Source organism: Sycon ciliatum, chromosome 9 (assembly GCF_964019385.1).
Source record: "Sycon ciliatum chromosome 9, ocSycCili1.1, whole genome shotgun sequence".
NCBI classification, from domain to species: Eukaryota; Metazoa; Porifera; class Calcarea; order Leucosolenida; family Sycettidae; genus Sycon; species Sycon ciliatum.
Window position 1 is genome coordinate 11,354,506 of NC_088651.1, and position 21,436 is coordinate 11,375,941.

Here is a 21,436-nt window from a genome sequence, read left to right on the forward strand (position 1 = left end):
GTAGGGTAAACGACGCATAGGCTGCTTAACTGGCTTTGTCTCACCAGTACTAATACGATGTGGGAAAACATCACAATGACCAAAATCACCCTCCTGCAAGATAAACAAGTCATGATTCTCCCGGAGAATCTCTGTAAGTGTGCTCTTCTCAGGTACTGACAGATGACTCTGAGAGTCAACATATGTACGGATTACCTCGGCACGTTCAGGGGATAGCACAAGCGGTGGCGTATCTGCAACGGACGAAACAGTAGGATCATTATCTTCGACAATGAAGTCCTCGGGTACAGGAGATAACTCGGCAATGTTAACATCTTTAGCAAGAAGCACTGGGTGGTCAGAGTGATTTTCCAACACAACTACCACACGGGACCTGTCAGGTCCAACCGTAACCACACCGGGGGTCACAGACACATCTGGAAACTTTGTCAAGAATGAGTCAAGTGGATCAGCAACACAGTCCACAGTTACAGGTGCCTCTTGCACAGACATGCACGGCACCAACACTACATGGCCGGCAGGCAGAGTTAAAGGGGAAGTATACCCTAAAATCAAATTTTCACCAGTTGTAGTCTTCTGGGTGCTGAGTCGAATGGTCTTGGTCCGAGGAAGCTGCGACGCTCCCTTCCTACTTGAATCCCAATCGAACTCGCGCACTTCCACCGAAACTGGGTGACTGCGCCCTACTAGATGGGGATTTGTATGCAAAATGTCACTAAAAGCGCCATTTCGTTCTTATAAAAGCACGGATGACCGCGATTGGCCCATATGTTGTAGTCTTTTGGACGCTGAGTCGACTGGTTTTGGTCCGAAAAGGCTGCGATGCAGCGTTCCTCCTTTATTCCCAATCGAACATGGTTGAACAAGCGGTCACGTGCTCCTGCGTACACCAGTCACCTGGTCACCGTGCCTGCAGGGTACAATTACTTACTAGCCTGTTTGACCTTTTTTGGGTGCAGACCTGTCACTCGAGTTGAACTCGAGTTGAACCTTGGTGTGAAAGTTGTCACCTGCTGGCGCGGTGACCAGGTGATTTGGGCACCCAGGAGCACGTGACCGCTTGTTCAACCATGTTCGATTGGGAATAAAGGAGGAACGCTGCATCGCAGCCTTTTCGGACCAAAACCAGTCGACTCAGCGTCCAAAAGACTACAACATATGGGCCAATCGCGGTCATCCGTGCTTTTATAAGAACGAAATGGCGCTTTTAGTGACATTTTGCATACAAATCCCCATCTAGTAGGGCGCAGTCACCCAGTTTCGGTGGAAGTGCGCGAGTTCGATTGGGATTCAAGTAGGAAGGGAGCGTCGCAGCTTCCTCGGACCAAGACCATTCGACTCAGCACCCAGAAGACTACAACTGGTGAAAATTTGATTTTAGGGTATACTTCCCCTTTAATGCACGACCAACAGTGACACGAGAAGAGTACGTGCTCAGGTCTTCCTGAGAATTACTATCACTAACACAAGAGTCAGATACTGGCGCCGGGTCCTCCGCAACGGCCGGACTAGGTTCCGATGGACCAAAACTGGTAGCTTTCACTCCTAACGGGACTGACAGGTCTTTGAAAGTTGAGGTGCCTTGAGCAACGTTCAGTAATGCTCCATGGTCAAACAAGAAATCAGATCCCAAGATCATATCACGGCGGATATCAGGGGACACTACAAATGCATGCAAAAATGAGCACCCTCCAATGCAGCATTCGATATCTACAGCACCCAGAACCCGAAGTCCCTCACCATTCACCGCACACAAACGGGGGGCAGCTTGCAAAGGCACATCACCATACGTGGACAATAATGTTTGTTCATGCAACAAAGAAACACATGAACCAGAATCAATTAGTGCAGTTACGCTCTTGCCTTCAACATTGAGGTCTAGGGTAGGGACGACAGATGATACAGCTTCGATTCGCGCCTCATCTGAGGGCTCCTCGTGGACGACTGGGAGTTGTCCCACACCACCAGTCGAACTCAGTTTCCCGAGCGCCAAGGGTTGTGTGGGCAATCAACAGCAGAGTGGCCAGGTTGTCCACACCGAAAACAAATCGGCGGTTCATCGCGACCACCACGACCATACGCCCATCCCCGTCCACGACCACGTCCACTGACACGAGACTGGCCATCGGGACTTGCTCCTGCAGTGGTGTTTGCGGAGCGACAATTATTTCTAAACGGCCGAGTCTCTTTTCAAGATCTGACATTCTTGAATCAAACTTCTCAAGCACTTGGGCCAGTGCTCTCCAGCGTCATACGCACTTGCCTTGGCAACAGAAGCACGGGGTACAGCTGGTGATGGGCCAGGTGGCTGGCTGCGTAACGGCAACGCGGCGCAGGCCGAGCCATCGTTGTCACCAGTTACATGTACAGCCTGAGCGAAGTGAGACTCTACAGGCATCCGGCTCTGTTCCCTGGCGTAGATTGCCGAGACCTCAATTGCTTTTTGGACCGCCAGTTCAATGCTTGCTGGTCGTGGCGACGACAGAGCCAGGCGCATATCTTTTGTTGGCTGACCATCGATGAAAATCTGCAGCAGCATCGATTCTAGTAACGGGCCCTGTTGGCCTGGATATGCTTTGGCAGCAAGGCGGCGGAGCTCCATGGCATATGCATACTGCGTTTCATGGGCGAGTTTCAGGCGCTGGCGTAAAGGCGCTTCGTGCATTTGGGCCTGCTGTGGTGGCTCCAGGCGACTGCGGAGCGCTTCAACGGTGTCATGAAACGAAATGTCTGCATCAGATAGGAGAATGGTCTCCAGCAGTTCATGGGACGTGCCTACGAGTCTTGTGGGTAATAACAATAGTTTTTGTTCCTCACTGTACCCGTTCAGGTGGCATTCATCGTTGAAATGTTGGAGGTAGGCCGAAAAATCTTCATTTCCAGCACGACCAAATACTTCGGGTAACAGGATTGGTCTCGGTAAGGCTGGGGCACTGGCACTGGCAGGCCTGTCATACATCTCGAATGACAATGGACTAGGTGACCGGCTCTGCTTTTTCGACATGCCCATCTTGCTTTCGAGATCAAGTTCAAAATTTAAACAAAATTTAATATTAAAAAAAATTCTACAAAAAAAACCCTGAAATGCAAACGTCACTCGCGGCCAACCCGCCGGCGCGGCCCGTACCGTGAATCCGTGATGTGTCAAGCTACGCGTAGATCTACGTAGTGCGTAGGTCTACCTAGCTAGCTAGCTACACAAGTACTGCATGTACAATCATGGAGTTACGACTACGTCATATGCAGGTGCATGCATGCACAATAATCTACGTAGTACAGTACTACAAGACCAAGGCCAGGGCAGCTGTAAGTTTTAAAAGTATGCACGCACACCCACGTAGAACTATGTGCAAAACTAATTGTAGTGAAAATTCTAGCCCTTTTTACACCAAACAAAACTGTTACTCATGCACAGCGAACGATCAGTCAAGAAGTAAAGAATAGAAAACGAGGCGAAGGATAGAATGACCAATACTAGTAAATTAGAACTTAGTCTGTGGGCTGGTCTCCCGAGTAGCTGGAACTGGTCTCAGACTCTCTGGAACTTGTCGACTCTGCAACTTGTCTCTTCTGCGGAGGCGTCTTCCCAGCCGAGGACAAAACCGACGACTATTTTTCCGCTGCCACCATTGTAACTCGTATACTCTCAGCACTCAAAGCACATACTTGTTGTTACGTAAGTAGTTATCAATATTCGTTCATTGTCTCACAAGGAGAAGAAGAAGACAAGGCAGTGCGAGTATGCGCACAGCCTATCCATGCATTCCTACGGTGTACTATTTATGTGTATACAAATTACGTGTCATAAAGTAGCCATGCTACACTTGCAATTCACTTACCCCGAATACAACCTGTGGCCAACAAGGCTCTTCAATAATACTTCACACAAGGGTCGTAGGAGACATCGTAGGCAACCTGGTTCCAACAATCACTCGATTGAAAGACAAAGAGACAAAAGACAAACGACAAGAAAACCTGAACAAGAAGGCCCGAAAAGGACCAAGATGTCCAGAAAAGGATAAAGAAGATAGCGTAGTACCAAATTATCGTACAACACAGCAAGATGCGGGGGAACCATGCGCGCGACCGCGCGGGTTCACAAAAGCTCCCGTGGAACAGATATGGATACGTGATGTCAAAGAAAGCGAAAGGGTCAGGAGTACAAATCTGACACGGCTTCTAGATATGGATACGTGATGTCAAAGAAAGCGAAAGGGTCAAGAGAACAACTCTGACACGGCTTCTAGAAGACACACTACACTACTACGTCATGAGTACGCGACTGCACAGTCAGCGTAACTATAGAAAATATGGCGACTGGTCTGCAAGCAACGACCAGGTGCAGAACAAAATCAAACAAACAGAAATATTCAAAATACGGTTGTGAAAGAAAGAAGAAAAGAATGAAGCTGAAGGGCTACACCTGTCAGAGGGTGTTAGCACCCGACGCTGGGTGACAACAAGGTAGTGGTAAATAATCCTAACACTTCTGCAGCAGAACTTCAATCGCAGCGAAAATACATCTCAGGTAAGAAACTCTAGCAATAATTCGAGCGTCTCAATCTATCGTGATCCACTCACAACATACACATGCAAACAACTCGAAACAGAGAATGTATCGGTCTGCGACATCCTCCCCACCAAAGCACATCTCACACATCCACAAGTCACTCACGATACCTCTGAGGGCGTCGCACAAGACGTGTACGCGTGCGTACCGACTGCTGTACTTGTGGCTGTGGCTTGAGTGTGGCTTTCTCACTAATCACTTCCTCTGGATCATCATCAGCAATACTTGCAGGCACGACATCCTCGGGCTCACGATCAGCATCAGCAGTTGGTGACTGATTGCGGCTGGAGATCTCCAACGGCACCAAGCGTTGAATTGGCCGCAGCAACTCATGTCCGCTCACTCGGACCTTCGCAACACGCTGACGTCCATCTCGACCAGTGTGCAGTTGCAGTATTCTGGCCAACTTCCAGCACACACGCTTCTTGGTATGATCTGCCAGGAACACGACATCGCCAACTGCTAGTGAATGACCCTTGCGGTCATGGTGACTGCGGAGGCTCAACAAATACTCCTCAGTCCATCGGGCAGTGAAGTGCGCTCTCAGCTGCGAAAGATACTGCAGACGACGGTTCGCATCAGTGTGAGACAAGCAACTCTCAGCATTCGAGTCAGACTGGACACTAGCAGCACCCAGCAACATCGACGGAGACAGCGGCAAGTCTTCGTCCTCCGTGACATACGTGATCGGACGGTCATTGACGACATCCTGGACTTCCGACAGCAGAGTCCGTAGCTCCGTCTTGGATAGGAGCGACTTGCCTAACACACGCCGCAGTGGGGACTTGACAATAGCAACCAGCCGTTCAAAGAACCCACCATGCCATGGTGCTGCTGGGGCATTCAGTCGCCAATCCACTGAACTGACGAGACGTCGGGATGCAGCTGCGAACGCTGTGCCGTTATCCGACCGAACTAGAGTAGGCTTGCCGAATCTCGCGACGAAACGACGATACGCTAGGAGGAACTCTTCCTCCGACAGACTCTCGACAAGCTCAAGATGCACTGCACGTGTTGTCGCGCACACAAACAATAGAATCCACACCTTGCTGGATATGCCGCGGTCCTTGACGAGCAGCGGGCCAGCGTGATCGACACCGACAACGCAGAACGGCCGCTGATGCAACACACGATCAGCTGGTAGCGGTGCAGCTCTCTCAGACGCAGTAGGGGCATCAGCCCGACGACAGACAACACACTTCTCCTTGACTGCACGCAACATGCGTCGACCACCAACAATCAGATACCGGCGGCGCACAAACGCAAGGCACGCTTCCACACCCTGGTGGAGCCGGCTAACATGGACATTCGTCAGCATCAGCCTTGTCAGATAGTGCTTGGCCAGCAGTACTGGGTGCGTCGTGTCGGGATCCAAGTCGGCAAACTGCAGTCGTAGCGTCGCACGAATCAGACCATCGTTGTCGAGGAACGGGCTGAACTGGCCAATCTTCGACGACTTCGGTACGCTACGGCCATTGCGCAGCTCAGACAACTCTGCCGGAAAGCACTCCTCCTGGATAGCTCTCAACAGTACCTGATCTGCCTTGGCACTGACAACTGCTGCGTCCTTGTACTTCCAGGAAAGCATCCGGCGAACAACTCCCTGGACCCGTGTCCACTTGGACAAGCGAAGCCACCACTGGTTCTTGGCATCAGGTGTCAGCACTGCTTTGACGTGCAGCTCCATCTGCGACTCGTCAGTAGGCACTGGTTCTTCCTTCCTTGGCCACTGACCATCTCGCAGCCACGCTGGGCCCTGCTGCCAAACATCTCCCATCAGCTCCGTAACAGACGCACCACGACTAGCGATATCCGCTGGGTTGTCAGCTCCAGGGCAGTGCAACCACGTAACCGAGTGCTGCTTAGCGATGGCTTGAATTTCGCTAACACGATTCGAGACGTATGTCTTCCAGCGATACGGAGGTGCTGCCAACCACTGGATCACTGTCATAGAATCCGACCAAGCGTGCACAGTGGCTGGTGACACGGATGACTGCTCCAGTACAAACTGTAGACAACGGGCACCGATGAACGCTGCTTGCAGCTCCATGCGGGCCAAGGTATGAGCTTTCAGCGGGCTCACCTTGGACTTCGCAAACACTAGCCGGCTGACTCCGTCGAACACGTAGTAGATGCAACAGCCATAACCGAGCTCCGATGCATCACAGAACAGGTGCACTGCAGGCGCGTCGCTTCTGTCACCTAGCCAACGTGGGAAACATAGCGATGGGAGCAGATGACGGTCTTGCCACCACTTGATAGCGATACTCGCTGACTCTGCACTCAGCGGCTGATCCCAACCACTTGCCAGCTTCCAGAGTTCCTGCATCAGGATCTTACCCTGCAGCAAATATGGAGACACGAATCTGAGTGGGTCGTAAATAGAAGCTACCGCCTTCAGTAGCGTGCGCTTCGTCCAGGGCAACTTGACGTCATCCGTCTTGCCGACTGGAAAGCACAGCTCGTCAGTTACCGTCCAGGTACAGCCAAGGACCTTAGACTCTTCTGCGGCTTCATCAGTACTCATGCGCCACTTGCGCAAATCCATGCCGACAGTACTCAGGCTGTGAACACTCTGCGCGCGGAATTCGTCAGCTTCCTGTGGAGTGGATGCACTGGCCACGCAGTCATCAACATAGAGACTTTCACGTAGGTGGTTCAGTTGCTCGCGTGACTTGGGATCAAGCTGCTCTGCTTCGGCATCCAGATGGTGTTGCAGGATTGCCGTCAAAATAAACGGAGAGCAATTGACACCAAATGGCAAACGGGTGAGGCGGTACGTGGTCATCTCGCCCTTCTCATTGGGCCACAGAAACCGGACGTAGCGACGGTCAGCTTCCTCCAGGCCGACCATGAAGAAGGCCTTCCGTATATCTGCCTGCATCGCAATTTCCCGCTCTCGGAAATGCAGCAGCAAACCAGAAATACTCGGTAGGAGAGACGGACCGGGGTCCAGAACATCATTCAGGGATTTCCGACCCTTCAGAGCTGCTGAGGCATTGAAGACAACTCGAACTTTCGTTGTTGTCGACTCAGCTTTGAAAACAGCATGGTGAGGCATATAATACCCATCCTGCTCCGGGTCTGGGTCGACTTCAACTGCGCCCAGCGCCATGTACTCAGCCAGCAAAACTGCGTCGTAGCGCTGCCTCTCAGGGGTGTCTGGGCCCAGCTTCTTCAGCTGCGCATTCGCTGCTGCCAACGCCTGCCACCGATTGTCCGGTGGACGCTCCTCACTGGCCCATAACAGCCCGACTTTGAAACGACCGTCTTCCACGGCAATGGGGAAAGCTGGCCAGTTGCTGGACTGACCCACAGGCGCTTCCATTTCCCAGAGTCGGTCGATCTGAGACTGTACGACTCCCACCGTGCGCGTTGCTGACTTCCCGGGTACAGGCTCACACACTGGCCCAACAATCAGCCAGCCAAAGTCCGTCCGCCAGACAGTCTCTCCACCACTCTGCCGTTTCTCTTGGAAGAGGTCAAACGCATGGTCAGCACCGATCATTAAATGGATCTCATCCGAGACCCCAGGTGTAGCCACATCACTCAGCGCTATTCCTCTCTCCTTCCAACGCTGCACACAGCCTGCAGATGGTTTCGGCAGAGACAAACTCAGCGACTCTTGCTCAAAGGCCTCGACCTTGATGGTTCGCTCGGTCGTCACTAGGCTGATATCCTTGACTGACATTGACTGCATGGACTCGTCATGTCCAAATGCCTGCACACGCACTCGTTGATGGCTGAGGGTCTTGGCTCCAACGGCCGAAACCAGTGCTGTGGAAACGAAGGATGCCTGGGAACCTGGGTCCACAAATGCTCGGACTTTCCTGCTCCCGGTGGGTCCAACCACCTTAACCACTGCCGTCATTAGGCGCACATCCTCATTCCGGAATGACACGGCATTCACAGTCCTCCCGGGTGGGTGCAGTAGCGGGTGGTGCTTCTCCTTGCACTTGTTGCACTTGGCGCTCTCATTGCATCTAGCCTGGCGATGTCCCCATCTCAAACAGTTCCGGCACAACCAGTTCTGGTTCACATACTTCTGGCGCTCCTGATACTCCAGGTCGCCGAGGGCTCGCTCAGCAGCATCCACGGTGACTCGAAACGACTTCGCTGTCACTATGTCACCCTCCAGTGCGGGCTTGGGCTTTGACGCATGCCCACGTGCTCGGCCATGTGCCTCTTGGTACGACGTACCTGCCGCTTGAAAGTCACCAAATGTCAGCGAGTAACATTTCCTTTCAAGCATAAACGCCTTGAGTTCAGGACTCCCTGCCTCCAGCACCAGCTGCTTGATCAGGGCGCCCATGATGCGCTCATCTGCTGCGCCGAATCCATCGTCATCAGCCTCACCGTCATCATCATCACCCGCACCACCACTACAGTCCACACCACCTGTGAGCTTGGCCCACAGGCAGACCTCTTGTGCAATCCGCACACAGAACTGGTAAAAGGACTCTTCCGGGTTCTGATGCGTCGTGGTGAGCGCTCGCCAGGCCTTCTCCGGCGTCTTGCCGAAGGCGAGCAGCAACTCTCTCTTTGCGTCGTCATAACGACGGCAACCTTTACACGACTTCTCCAATCGTGTCCCCACCACCGCCACTCTCAGTCGAATCAGCCACTCATCCTTGGTAAACCCATTCTGGGTGGCCACGTCCTCGAACAACTCGAGGTACGTGGTGATCGACTGCCGATTGTCATATTTCGGCATCTTGATAGTCGCACGCTTAGTCACGTGACTCGTAACACTACTGGTACTCGCCAGTCTGCTCCGCGGACCCTCCGCTTGCGATACCGACTCGACCTCACGTTTGATGTCGGCCAACTTCTGATCATACTCCTCCCGCAGTTGGGCCACGGACCGGTTTTCCGCTCGTTCGTTTCTCTCTTTAACTTCAGCCAAACGAGCATCGACATATTCTCTGAGGTCATTCTCCTTATAACCGTACGCCGTACCGTTTCTGATAAACGTGGCCTCCAGATCGCCTAATTCTAACGATGCCATCCTGGCGTGGTCGCCAAAAAATGTGGCCAACAAGGCTCTTCAATAATACTTCACACAAGGGTCGTAGGAGACATCGTAGGCAACCTGGTTCCAACAATCACTCGATTGAAAGACAAAGAGACAAAAGACAAACGACAAGAAAACCTGAACAAGAAGGCCCGAAAAGGACCAAGATGTCCAGAAAAGGATAAAGAAGATAACGTAGTACCAAATTATCGTACAACACAGCAAGATGCGGGGGAACCATGCGCGCGACCGCGCGGGTTCACAAAAGCTCCCGTGGAACAGATATGGATACGTGATGTCAAAGAAAGCGAAAGGGTCAGGAGTACAAATCTGACACGGCTTCTAGATATGGATACGTGATGTCAAAGAAAGCGAAAGGGTCAAGAGAACAACTCTGACACGGCTTCTAGAAGACACACTACACTACTACGTCATGAGTACGCGACTGCACAGTCAGCGTAACTATAGAAAATATGGCGACTGGTCTGCAAGCAACGACCAGGTGCAGAACAAAATCAAACAAACAGAAATATTCAAAATACGGTTGTGAAAGAAAGAAGAAAAGAATGAAGCTGAAGGGTTACACCTGTCAGAGGGTGTTAGCACCCGACGCTGGGTGACAACAAACCCTGTCAGGTAGTGGTAAATAATCCTAACACTTCTGCAGCAGAACTTCAATCGCAGCGAAAATACATCTCAGGTAAGAAACTCTAGCAATAATTCGAGCGTCTCAATCTATCGTGATCCACTCACAACATACACATGCAAACAACTCGAAACAGAGAATGTATCGGTCTGCGACACAACCCATTCGCACGCTCAGGTTCCCCCGAACCTTTGACCTACCCACAACACGTACAAACCGGCTTAGAGACTCCCCCATCTATGCTTCTCTTGATCTCTTTAATAGCATCCCACCCAACATCCGGCAAATCAACCCCAGACGAGATTTCAAAGCAAACATCCTACCACTTGTCATCTCTTCCGTATGTACTTGCTCACACTGCTCAGCACATCTATAGCTCCATTGCGCAGCCTACGTGATTAACTCCCAATTAGTATTGCCATTGCTACTGCCTCAGCAAGCAGCTAAACTTTGATCTCTCTGTATCTGATCCCCGTGCCTGTAATTATTTTTCTCTTATTGGCCACAGGCCATCGTGAGAATAAACGAATTCAAAAGGCATCAGGGCCGATTTCCGATTAAAACTAGATCATGAGGCATACTCCATGAGTCAAATGAGTCCTTAACCCTTTCCATGCCAGCATGTTTTCCTGTGTTGGCCACGCATTGTTCAGGCTCTGAGCTGAACTGTTCAAAGCTGCACGCGCACCTCAGAACGAAATTTGTTGCTATTTCACTATACCTTGATGGATTTTCACGATCCATGGCTTGTTGGAAAGATCTGGACAACAGGAAGCCATTACAGGGACTCGCAGCGCGACAGGCATACCAGGGCCACTTCCATCTCCTCTCAAAGTCCCCCTACCATGCCTGAAAGTAACAAAACGACTGCCTCTCATGTTTTCTTTCGTCTTCTTGCTCATTGTGAACTGATTTTCACGATTCAAACTGCGTTGGAAAGCTGAGATTCAAGCGCGTTTGTTGCAGCTGACTGCGCACGCGCTGTGTTTAGGGGAAATCCCCTAGCCCGCACGAAGTCGCGAACAAAAAATTTGAATCGATCGCCAAAAAATGAAATTTGCGCATTCTGGCCGTTCAATTTATCGCCGCTCGGTCATACCTTGTCGTATCGCGAAGAACTTTATATCCCTGGAAAGCTGAGCTCAAGACCTTTCCAGCGGTGTCTCAACCTTAGCAGTCCGAGATATTTGGACGGAGTTATGATAGTTTGTACACTCGTCTATAGCGCGCGATACACATGTACTGTACAGTGTACATTGTACAGTGTAGGCAGAACGCGTAAACGCGTCCGTGGCCAATCGGCTCATACTAAAAAAACGCGTATACGCGTCCATGGCATGGAAAGGGTTAATCATACGGTATAGCATAGCTCACCCAGCCTTCTCAACAGACTTTCAGGTTTCTCACCCCAAACCTTACATCAAATACTAGGCTTGACATATTACTGCCATGTGGAATACACTAGAAGAGTGCCGAATCGTTCAATGCATAGTTCGGTCGATTATTCCGCACATTTTCGTGTTGAACTGTCTCTCGATTTTTGAACGTGTGATTTGTTTCTCTAAACCTCTTTCAGCGCCCTTACTTTCATTTCAAACCGTGCATGCACGTCGCCGAGCAAAACTTTCGCCATGTTTGCACTCATGGATGGATTTCCACCATATATGGCTTGTAGGAAAGGCCTGAGCCAAGCGAAGACTCTCTGGCAGTTCTCAGCTCCATATGCATGCTAGGGCCACTTCTATGTGCTCTAGAAAGCCCTTACATGTGTCAGAATCCCTAAACAACTTCATAATACATTTTTGTTCGCCATCTTTCTCAAACTAAACCAAATTTCACGATTCAAACTGCGCTGCAAAGCAGAGATCCAAGCACTTAGTTTGATGCCCAACACGCATGCGCTGTAGCAAAGGGAAATCCCCTAAAAAAAGCGAGTCGCGAGCAAAAAGTTTGAACTAAGGGCCAGAAAGTGCATTTTGATATTTTGCAATTCTATTCATCATCGCTCACTCAAATCTAGTCATATTGCAAAGATCTTTATATCACTGGACAGCTGAGTTCAATACCTTTCCAACGGTATATTGCTTGTGAAAATCGGCCGCCGTTGACAAGAGTTAGGACAGTTTGTACAGTAATATATGCACTTCGTACTTGTCGCAGACCGATACATTTTCTGTTTCGAATTTTGCATGTGTGTGTGTTGTGAGTGGGTCACGATTGATATGATTAGAACGATTGTCTAGTTAGTCTAGTGTGTTTACGACGCATGCATTTAGACGCTCGAACTATTGCTAGAGTTCCTTACCTGAGATGTATTTTCGCTGCGATTGAAGTTCCCCTGTTGAAGTGTTAGGATTATTTACCACTACAGTGTCTGCTCCAGCGCCGGGTGAGCCGGGTAATCCACCCGGTTGGGCGGCGCTTGGACCCGGTTGAAAATATAGTACCGGGTCACCTGTGACCCGGTTGGTACTTTACACTTTCGAACTTTGAAAGGACTGACTACATGGCTTGTATGTGTCAGATACTTCTTCTTCTTTCTTAATTTAAACTAATTTTCTAATTCTTGTCCTTTCTTTTCTAAATGCGGCTTATCCATTCGCCGTTATATCATTGGGCCTAGTTCCCGTTTATTGTCCGAATTAAAATAAACCAACCAACCAGTTTTAAAAGCATGTGACTCGGCTGGTGAGACAGCGCCAGGTACATGTGTACCCGGCTCCGACCCGGTTGAAATGGTTGCGCCAGGTATATGTGTACCCGGCTGTCCTACAATCCTAGAGCAGACACTGCACTACCTGACAGGGTTTGATGTCACCCAGCGTCGAGTGCTAACACCCTATGACAAGTGTAACCCTTCAGCTTCATTCTTTTCTTCTTCCTTTCACAAGCGTATTTTGAATATTTATGTTTGTTTGATTTTGTTCTGCACCTGGTCGTTGCTTGGAGACCAGTCGCTATATTTTCTATAGTTACGCTGGCTGTGCAGTCGCGTGCTCATGACGTAGTAGTGTAGCGTGTCTTTTAGAAGCCGTGTCAGATTTGTACTCTTGACCCCTTCGCTTTCTTTGACATCACGTATCCCTATTGATGTTCCACGGGAGCTTTTTGTGAACCCGCACGGTCGCGCGCAGGGTTCCCCCACATCTCGCTGTGTTGTACGATAATTTGGTACTACGTTATTTTCTTTATCCTTTTCTGGACATCTTGGTCCTTTTCGGGTCTTCTCGTTCAGGTTTTCTTGTCGTTTGTCTTTTGTCTCTTTGTCTTTCCTTCGAGTGATTGTTGGAACCAGGTTGCCAACGATGTCTCCTACGACCCTTGTGTGAAGTATTATTGAAGAGCCTTGTTGGCCACAGTACTATTGCGTGAGCTATCTCGTAATCCGCGGTTCAGGCACAATTTACAGAGCGAGATACCTCGTCATTAGCACTGAAAGGGTTAACGACTCATTGTACTTGGATTTATGTGTGTTACTTGTGTCCAGAAGCTTGGCCTCAACCATCAATGTTGCCTCCAACTACTCGCCCGCCAGAGAAAAAGCCAATCCGCCAGCATGCTTCGGGTGTTTGCGAAATTAAAAAATACTACACCATTTCTGATTGCACGAGTCAAGGCCTCGTTGGAATACCGCTCTATCTGAACACGGCTACACAATATCTGTGAGTTCATTACTTGCTTGCTGCCTGTGTTCTAGTTTTGGAGATATATGGGCCAGTGCATACGAAAACGTGTCTTCGGGGAAACCGATTTCGTTCAGAATTTTGAGAAAATCGCTCGGAAAGAAGAGTTATTTTTTTTTGTGGCTCGATCGCGGATCTTGTCAATCGATCTCAAGACGACAAGAGAAGTGACAAGCGATCGACTTGCAGCAATAGTCATGGACGTGGCGGCGCAGGAGGAGTTGGAAGTAGCACTTGAGGAAGGGCCTCTGAGTAGACACACTCGTGGCAGACGCCGAGCAGCACGTCGGTTGAGCTGTGCCGCTCGCGTGATTATCGTCGGTGCGGCCAAAGACATCGGCAAGGTTTACTATCGAGGAGGAAGACGACAATTTATTTGGCGAGTCGTGAGTCAGAGCAGTCGGCAACTAGCAGCTATACTGCTCACAGTGACTCTGACGAAGCCCCAGCTATGCGTCCGGGAGTGAAAGACTCCTGCGTTGAGGTTGAAGGCGAGTCGAGAGCGGATGAATTAGGCGGAGATTATGTGGACGCTGAAAGCGACGATGACCAGGACGCGCTTCAGAGGATTGCCGCTGTGGACTCACTGATTCTTGAAGGCTGTGGCTGCGTTCGGAACTACCATTTCAGCAGCTTCACGTCGAGCGCAATCCTCCATTACGACGACTAAATTTCGGCGATGAAATCGAAGGACCTCGGCATTTTTTATATCGGTGTGCTGGCTGCGCTGCACGCATGACGATCCTGTCGACTGTCGTGCATCAGTCGACAGCTTCCGCAACGGAACGGACAAGCTTCACGTTTGGATAAACTGTGATGGGATACATCGTGTGTGGAACCGCGTTTATGCAGCTCCATGTGGTTGACAAAACATGACTGTGTGCAAGTGGACAAGGAGAACAATAGCTGTCATCCTGGTGCACATGGAAATCTGGCAATGTGCCTTGGAATAAATTTTGTGCAGAAGTGGGAGACAGAGCGCAGCAGTTCATTCTGAACTACAGCTTAGAGTTCAGTCTCCCTTTGCCTGCAGCACCAAGAGGGAGAGGTGAGGAATCTCCCATAAACTTACCTACATCTGTCGACTACAAGTTTGTCCTTTCGGAACATGTTGAGCTGTCAAGTGCAGCGCAAACCCTGGGTTACCCGTTAAATTTTCGTATCTGTGGACTAAGAAGTGCAAGTCCATCGAGTTCATGACGCGACGGATGGACGTGTGCAACAAGTGTGAGCTGCTTCGAGACGATATTCGTTCTCCTCGTGCACAGGATGAAAAGAATTCTGCAACGGAACCATTGTGACCATGTTGTCTTTGCACAAAAAGAACGCGAGTTCTTGTTAGCTCAACGACACAAGAACTTGCTGGACAATGTTGCCTGGTTTTGACTGGAGAACAAGGCAGCCTTCATTGAATGTCTTGGCCAATAATACAAAAGGCTGATACGCAAAACTGTTGCTGCTTTCAGCGACACTGTAGATAATGCATTATACAAGGCATATTCTATGTTGGACAATGCCATAGAAATCATGGTCTCTATGTACTTTCAAATGTGATATCCAACTTTATCTTCCACAGAGGTGTTCTCTAGACCCCTGTGACTGATTTTCAAGAAAGAAAAAAATTTCGAAAAATTTGCCCTTATAGGCCATTCACACGACGGGCAAACTTACTTTTATCGTACTGTTTCCAAGGATATTTACTCGGATACGATAAACTTGGACACACGCGAGCAACTGATTTTTTATCTTGGCCGAGGCCCTTTTGCTCGCGATTATCTTTGCACGCCAGGAAAAGTGTCGGTTGTTGAAAGTGCGTACTGCAAATGCAGTGCTTGAACAAGGGAAAATTCAAAATTGAACATTTCCCGGCATTTTCAGGAGGTCACTATGGATACATTGACGGTTGCAAAGTTTGCCCAGCACCGTGTGAACTGGATCACAGTTTGCCAGTGTTATCTTGGTCACACGCGTGCAAATGTTTGCACGTCGTGTGAATGGCCTATTAGACTCGGTGTTGTATGCACTGGCCCATATAGTACCGCGAAAACGTCCCTTCGCAGGATGTTGAAGACATAAATAAAGTTGTTGTGTGCCCTTCCCGGCATTTAGTTTTCAGTGCTGAAGGTCGTCAATGTATTCCGGTGCTTGTAACGGAATCCGCTGATCATCAGGTGCACTTCTAGAACCGGATCGATGAATTATCCAGGCAGGTAGCAGGCCTAAGCGAGGAGGTTTCGGCCCTCAAAGAATCCGCGATTGCCCAACTACCGGTGCCGCAGACCAATACATTCTCTGTTTCGAGTTATTTGCATGTGTATGTTGCGAATGGATTACGATTGACATGATTAGAACGATTGTCTAGTTAGTCTAGTGTGTTTACGACGCATGCATTGAGACGCTCGAATTATTGCTGGAGTTCCTTACCTGAGATGTATTTTCGCTGCGATTGAAGTTCCGCTGCAGAAGTGTTAGGATTATTTACCACTACCTAGCAGGGTTTGATGTCACCCAGCATCGTGGGCTAACACAGGGCTTGCTCGCGTGCACCACTTTATAATATGGCACCTTCGACTGAACCGTTCTCAGCTCGTCGTGCAACTTCGACAGTCGGGCAATAGCATCTCTGTCTCCATCGCGTGTCGTGCTCTGGCTTGCCAGCTTTGCATCCAGCTCTTCCAGCTCCTTCTCCAGTCGGTCATATTATCATCATTATTATTATTAAGCTTACGTGGAGATAAAAATGTAATCAACGCAATAAATAGAGTAAGCTGCGCACTCAGTACAAACACCATTAGCAAAACTTGTTTTCATGTAAATAACTAAGCTTGTTCCTAAACGTTTTCGTCGCCATCTCATCAGAGGATTACTGGCAAATCAAAATTAGCTCTAAACTCAATATATATATACGCACAATGCAAGTAATAATTTAGACCCTAACTAGCGCGAGAAAATGAGAGCTGAAAGAAACATTACATCAATCAACGATATCAGGTGACAACAGATGCGATAAATTCACCACTAGAAAGTAACCATGCACCACAAACGAGAACTACTGATCTAAATTCACAAACAATTTCAACGTAAACAAATTCTTTTTCTGCCTACACAAAATCGGCTTGGTGGTAAAAATGTAGATAGACTCCAATACACGCAGATACCTTTGACTACGTGAACGAGACCAAACAGAAAAACAATCATCAGTATAACTAGAACGACAATCACTATTCTGAACAAGATGGTTTGCAACAGAAGATTCATACACCCTAACACCACTACTAGAACCAGTACATACTTTGGAATTACGTGACAATGAAACCGACCTGACATTCATTGCCGCTACTGCCAATCCAGACGAGGCCGATGTAGATGTCAGTACCAAAGACACGTCCGTTACTGGCACTGCCTGCTGCGATGATGCTCCCTTTGACGTTTCAATGGCCGTTGGTGTTGATGAAGAGGAGGAGGGAGATGAGGAAGATGCTGACGACGACGATGACGACAACGACGGAGACGATAAAGACTCTGCTAACCTCGCCCTAGAGCGAGTCACTGGTCCCGCAGACACACCATCCGGTGGTTTCTTCGGTGGCCGGCCACGCTTTTTTCCACGGGAGGTGGACACACCGGATGACGGTACCAAGGAAGTCAAAGAAGACGAAACCGCAGATACCAACGGTGATGACGGGACAGAAGGAAGAGACGGCGAAGACGAAGGCAATGACGAACAAGCCGATGGCGACGAAGAAGACAACGACACCCCAGTTGGTTCCGTCCCCAGCGAGGGTGCACCTCCAGTCTCAGCACCATTCTTTGGGGGACGACCTCGTCTAGGCCTTGACGACCGTGCCTCAACAGGCATAACGTGAAGAGGCACATGCTGGTGGATCCGTGCCTCCAGTAGTTATTTACATGAAAACAAGTTTTGCTAATGGTGTTTGTACTGAGTGCGCAGCTTACTCTATTTATTGCGTTGATTATTATTATTATTATTATTTTCAGGCACAATCTTCCTCAGCCTACTCAAGCTCAACTGATGAGGGGTGAATTCCCCGAAACACTGTGTATCGAGCAGGGCGTGGTGCTTTCTTGCAGGTTTGCCGAGTCTAAGGTTCGATGGACTTCTCGTGTGCTCTGGATGGCAGTCGTGAGTCAGTCAAGTGTCAAGTAAAGTCGGCGGAATAGCGCGAGCTCCGGTGTGGGGAGCAAACCCTTTATTATTATTATTATTATTATTAGAAAGGGTTTGCTCCCCACACCGGAGCTCGCGCTATTCCGCCGACTTTACTTGACACTTGACTGACTCACGGCTGCCATCCAGAGCACACGAGAAGTCCATCGAACCTTCGACTCGGCAAACCTGCAAGGAAGCACCACTCCCTGCTCAATACACAGTGTTTCGGGGAATTCACCCCTCATCAGTTGAGCTTGAGTAGGCTGAGGAAGATTGTGCCTGAAAAGCACCACTTATATAGTGCTCTCCAGGCACAAACATCACCAGGGATACAAACTTACAGAGATGCTCCATTTCCAGCGCGACAAACACCTCGTGAACACCAGATAGCAGCGTGAGTCAGTGTCGCTCCTGGACGGTGAGACCAGACGTTGAGGACCCTCGGTCATTCGCAACGCTGTCAACTCCAAACCAACTAGTCGCAAGCCCGCGCTGGGCACAACAGTACGAAGTAGTGGTTGCGACTTCGGCGATGATTTGTTAGAAAGGGTTTGCTCCCCACACCGGAGCTCGCGCTATTCCGCCGACTTTACTTGACACTTGACTGACTCACGACTGCCATCCAGAGCACACGAGAAGTCCATCGAACCTTCGACTCGGCAAACCTGCAAGAAAGCACCACTCCCTGCTCAATACACAGTGTTTCGGGGAATTCACCCCTCATCAGTTGAGCTGGAGTAGGCTGAGGAAGATTGTGCCTGAAAAGCACCACTTATATAGTGCTCTCCAGGCACAAACATCACCAGGGATACAAACTTACAGAGACGCTCCATTTCCAGCGCGACAAACACCTCGTGAACACCAGATAGCAGCGTGAGTCACCGAAACACTGTGTATTGAGCAGGGAGTGGTGCTTTCTTGCAGGTTTGCCGAGTCGAAGGTTCGATGGACTTCTCGTGTGCTCTGGATGGCAGTCGGGAGTCAGTCAAGTATCAAGTAAAGTCGGCGGAATAGCGCGAGCTCCGGTGTGGGGAGCAAACCCTTTCTAACAAATCATCGCCGAAGTCGCAACCACTACTTCGTATTATTATTATTATTATTATTATTATTATTATTATTATTATTATTATTATTTGAAACTCGGATGTTGAGCCATAAATAAATGTGGAAGAGAAAAGGACATATGGATACGAGTTAAGAGTAAATCTCCATCACTGTAACATGATACTATATACAGTCAGAAAGTGCAACAACTAGGCACAAAACTGACAGAGTACTGAAACATTCGACGCCCTGACACCTAGCTTCAACACATCTCCGTAGCGCTAACCGACATTACTGTAGGAGTTTGGCTTTCGGCTTGTACAATTCATTTTCGCAAAGCTTCCCTTTCTTCACTTATCTTTGATATTTATGACCCACCCAAGTTGGGTGGTGTGCTGTTTTGCTGCTTCGAATTGTAGTTAGACCGCTTTGTCAAATATCGTACTGGTCTCGTCATCGTCCAGTAACAATCGACATTCTTTGTTCCGTTGGGACTGTAGCTTTTGCTCGTTTTCGTTGCGCTTGCCTTCCCCTCTTTGGTCTTTTCCATAACCTTGAACCTTCCAAGTTGGAAGGCTGTCGGTTAGCGCTACGGAGATGTGTTGAAGCTAGGTGTCAGGACGTCGAATGTCTCAGTACTCTGTCAGTTTTGTGCCTAGTTATTGCACTTTCTGACTGTATAAAGTAGCATGTTACAGTGATGGAGAGTTACTCTTAACTCGTATCCATAATGTCTTTTTCCTTTCTACCTTATTATTATTATTATTATTAGTGTTTAAACCGAACACGGATTCTTCGAACGAATAATCTATCGAATAATTTCGCCCTCCATCGAACGAATAATCTATATTCTACCATACGCATGATGGCATTTTTCAACACTTTTTCAGCACTTTTTAAGTAGTTTTTAAATTTTTTTTTACTGATTATCGGATTTTGTTATGTGGAGGTGCAAAACCGGCCCCGGACAATCGACTGGATTTCCATGTCCGCGACAGTACATGTATATCTGCCAGTATGTGCACTGGCAACTACAGGGTGCAGACATGACAGAAAAGCACAGTATGGAGAAAAAACGTTCACGGTTCATGTGAGACTCGGCTAGAAGCCGAGCTTTCCGCATCGGCAGGAAAGCCACCACCCTCTTGGATCAAAGCGCAGATGCAGCTCCTAAAGCGGTGTGGAGGGGGGGGGGGGGGCGGGGTGAGCAGATCAGACCCACCACAAAGTGGTCAAAGACCGAAAATCACATAATCATTCACTGCATCCATGTTTCTCTCGTATAGAAAAAACAGAAGTATTACTAGATACCGATAGGAGAAACTAATACTTGGAGGAGAAGAGATTGAGAAGAAATACTGCGAGCAGATCTACGCAGATCTACGCAGTGCAATATAGGGTCAGCACTGAGCATAGATCGGTTTTTTTTTTCGATTTCTGATAATTCCTACGACTATTCGATTATTCGTTCACCCCACGAATATTCTAAATTATTCGATTGTTCGATTATTCGTTTCAACACTAATTATTATTATTATTTGTAAGAAAAGGGTTTGCTCCCCACACCGGAGCTCGCGCTATTCCGCCGACTTTACTTGACACTTGACTGACTCGGAGCAAACCCTTTTCTTACTAATCATCGCCGAGGTCGCAACCACTACTTCGTATTATTATTATTATTATTATTATTATTATTATTATTATTATTATTATTATTATTATTATTATTATTATTATTATTATTATTATTATTATTATTATTATTATTATTATTATTATTATTATTATTATTATTATTATTATTATTATTATTATTATTATTATTATTATTATTATTATTATTATTTCTAATTTTTCTTTCACCGCCCACGGCCGCACAAAGTCCTTGGCTACAAAAAAAAAAAAAATTAAAGTCTCTCCAAATCTCTCAAAACCAAACTTAAAACTCCTTTCCAAATTTTCGCCCAAGAGGGCATCTTCAGGGATATGTGACTCTTGTGAACAAAACAACAATATAACTACAGAAAAAGGGTAATAACAATAACGTGGCAATATACCAGGAACATCATAACTAGTGCTAAGAATTGAGACTAACATTGAAGATAATGTCACATATTCAGAAACAAAAAAACAAAACAAAACAGAACCTACCCACAATATCGCACGCCAGGTAAGAGCCTAAAAAAACAAATGTCTCAACTTGCAAGATCTCAAGTCAGGTGATGATGGGTCAGCGTGAAGTGCATGTCTCAACTGGTGTGATCCCCAATTAGATGTGAAGGTGACGAGGCCAGAAAGAGAGAGAAAG

The 21,436-nt window shown here is 48.3% G+C and overlaps 1 protein-coding gene across 1 annotated transcript in view; it reads left to right on the top strand.

Moving 5' to 3' along the window:
* Positions 1-21,436, top strand: part of LOC135824255 (uncharacterized) — a 371,974-nt gene that overhangs the window by 58,670 nt on the left and 291,868 nt on the right. The window contains exon 4 of the mRNA XM_065336986.1: positions 13,718-13,892. Coding sequence (XP_065193058.1) covers positions 13,718-13,892 — 175 coding nt within the window. The remainder of the gene's footprint in view (positions 1-13,717; positions 13,893-21,436) is intronic.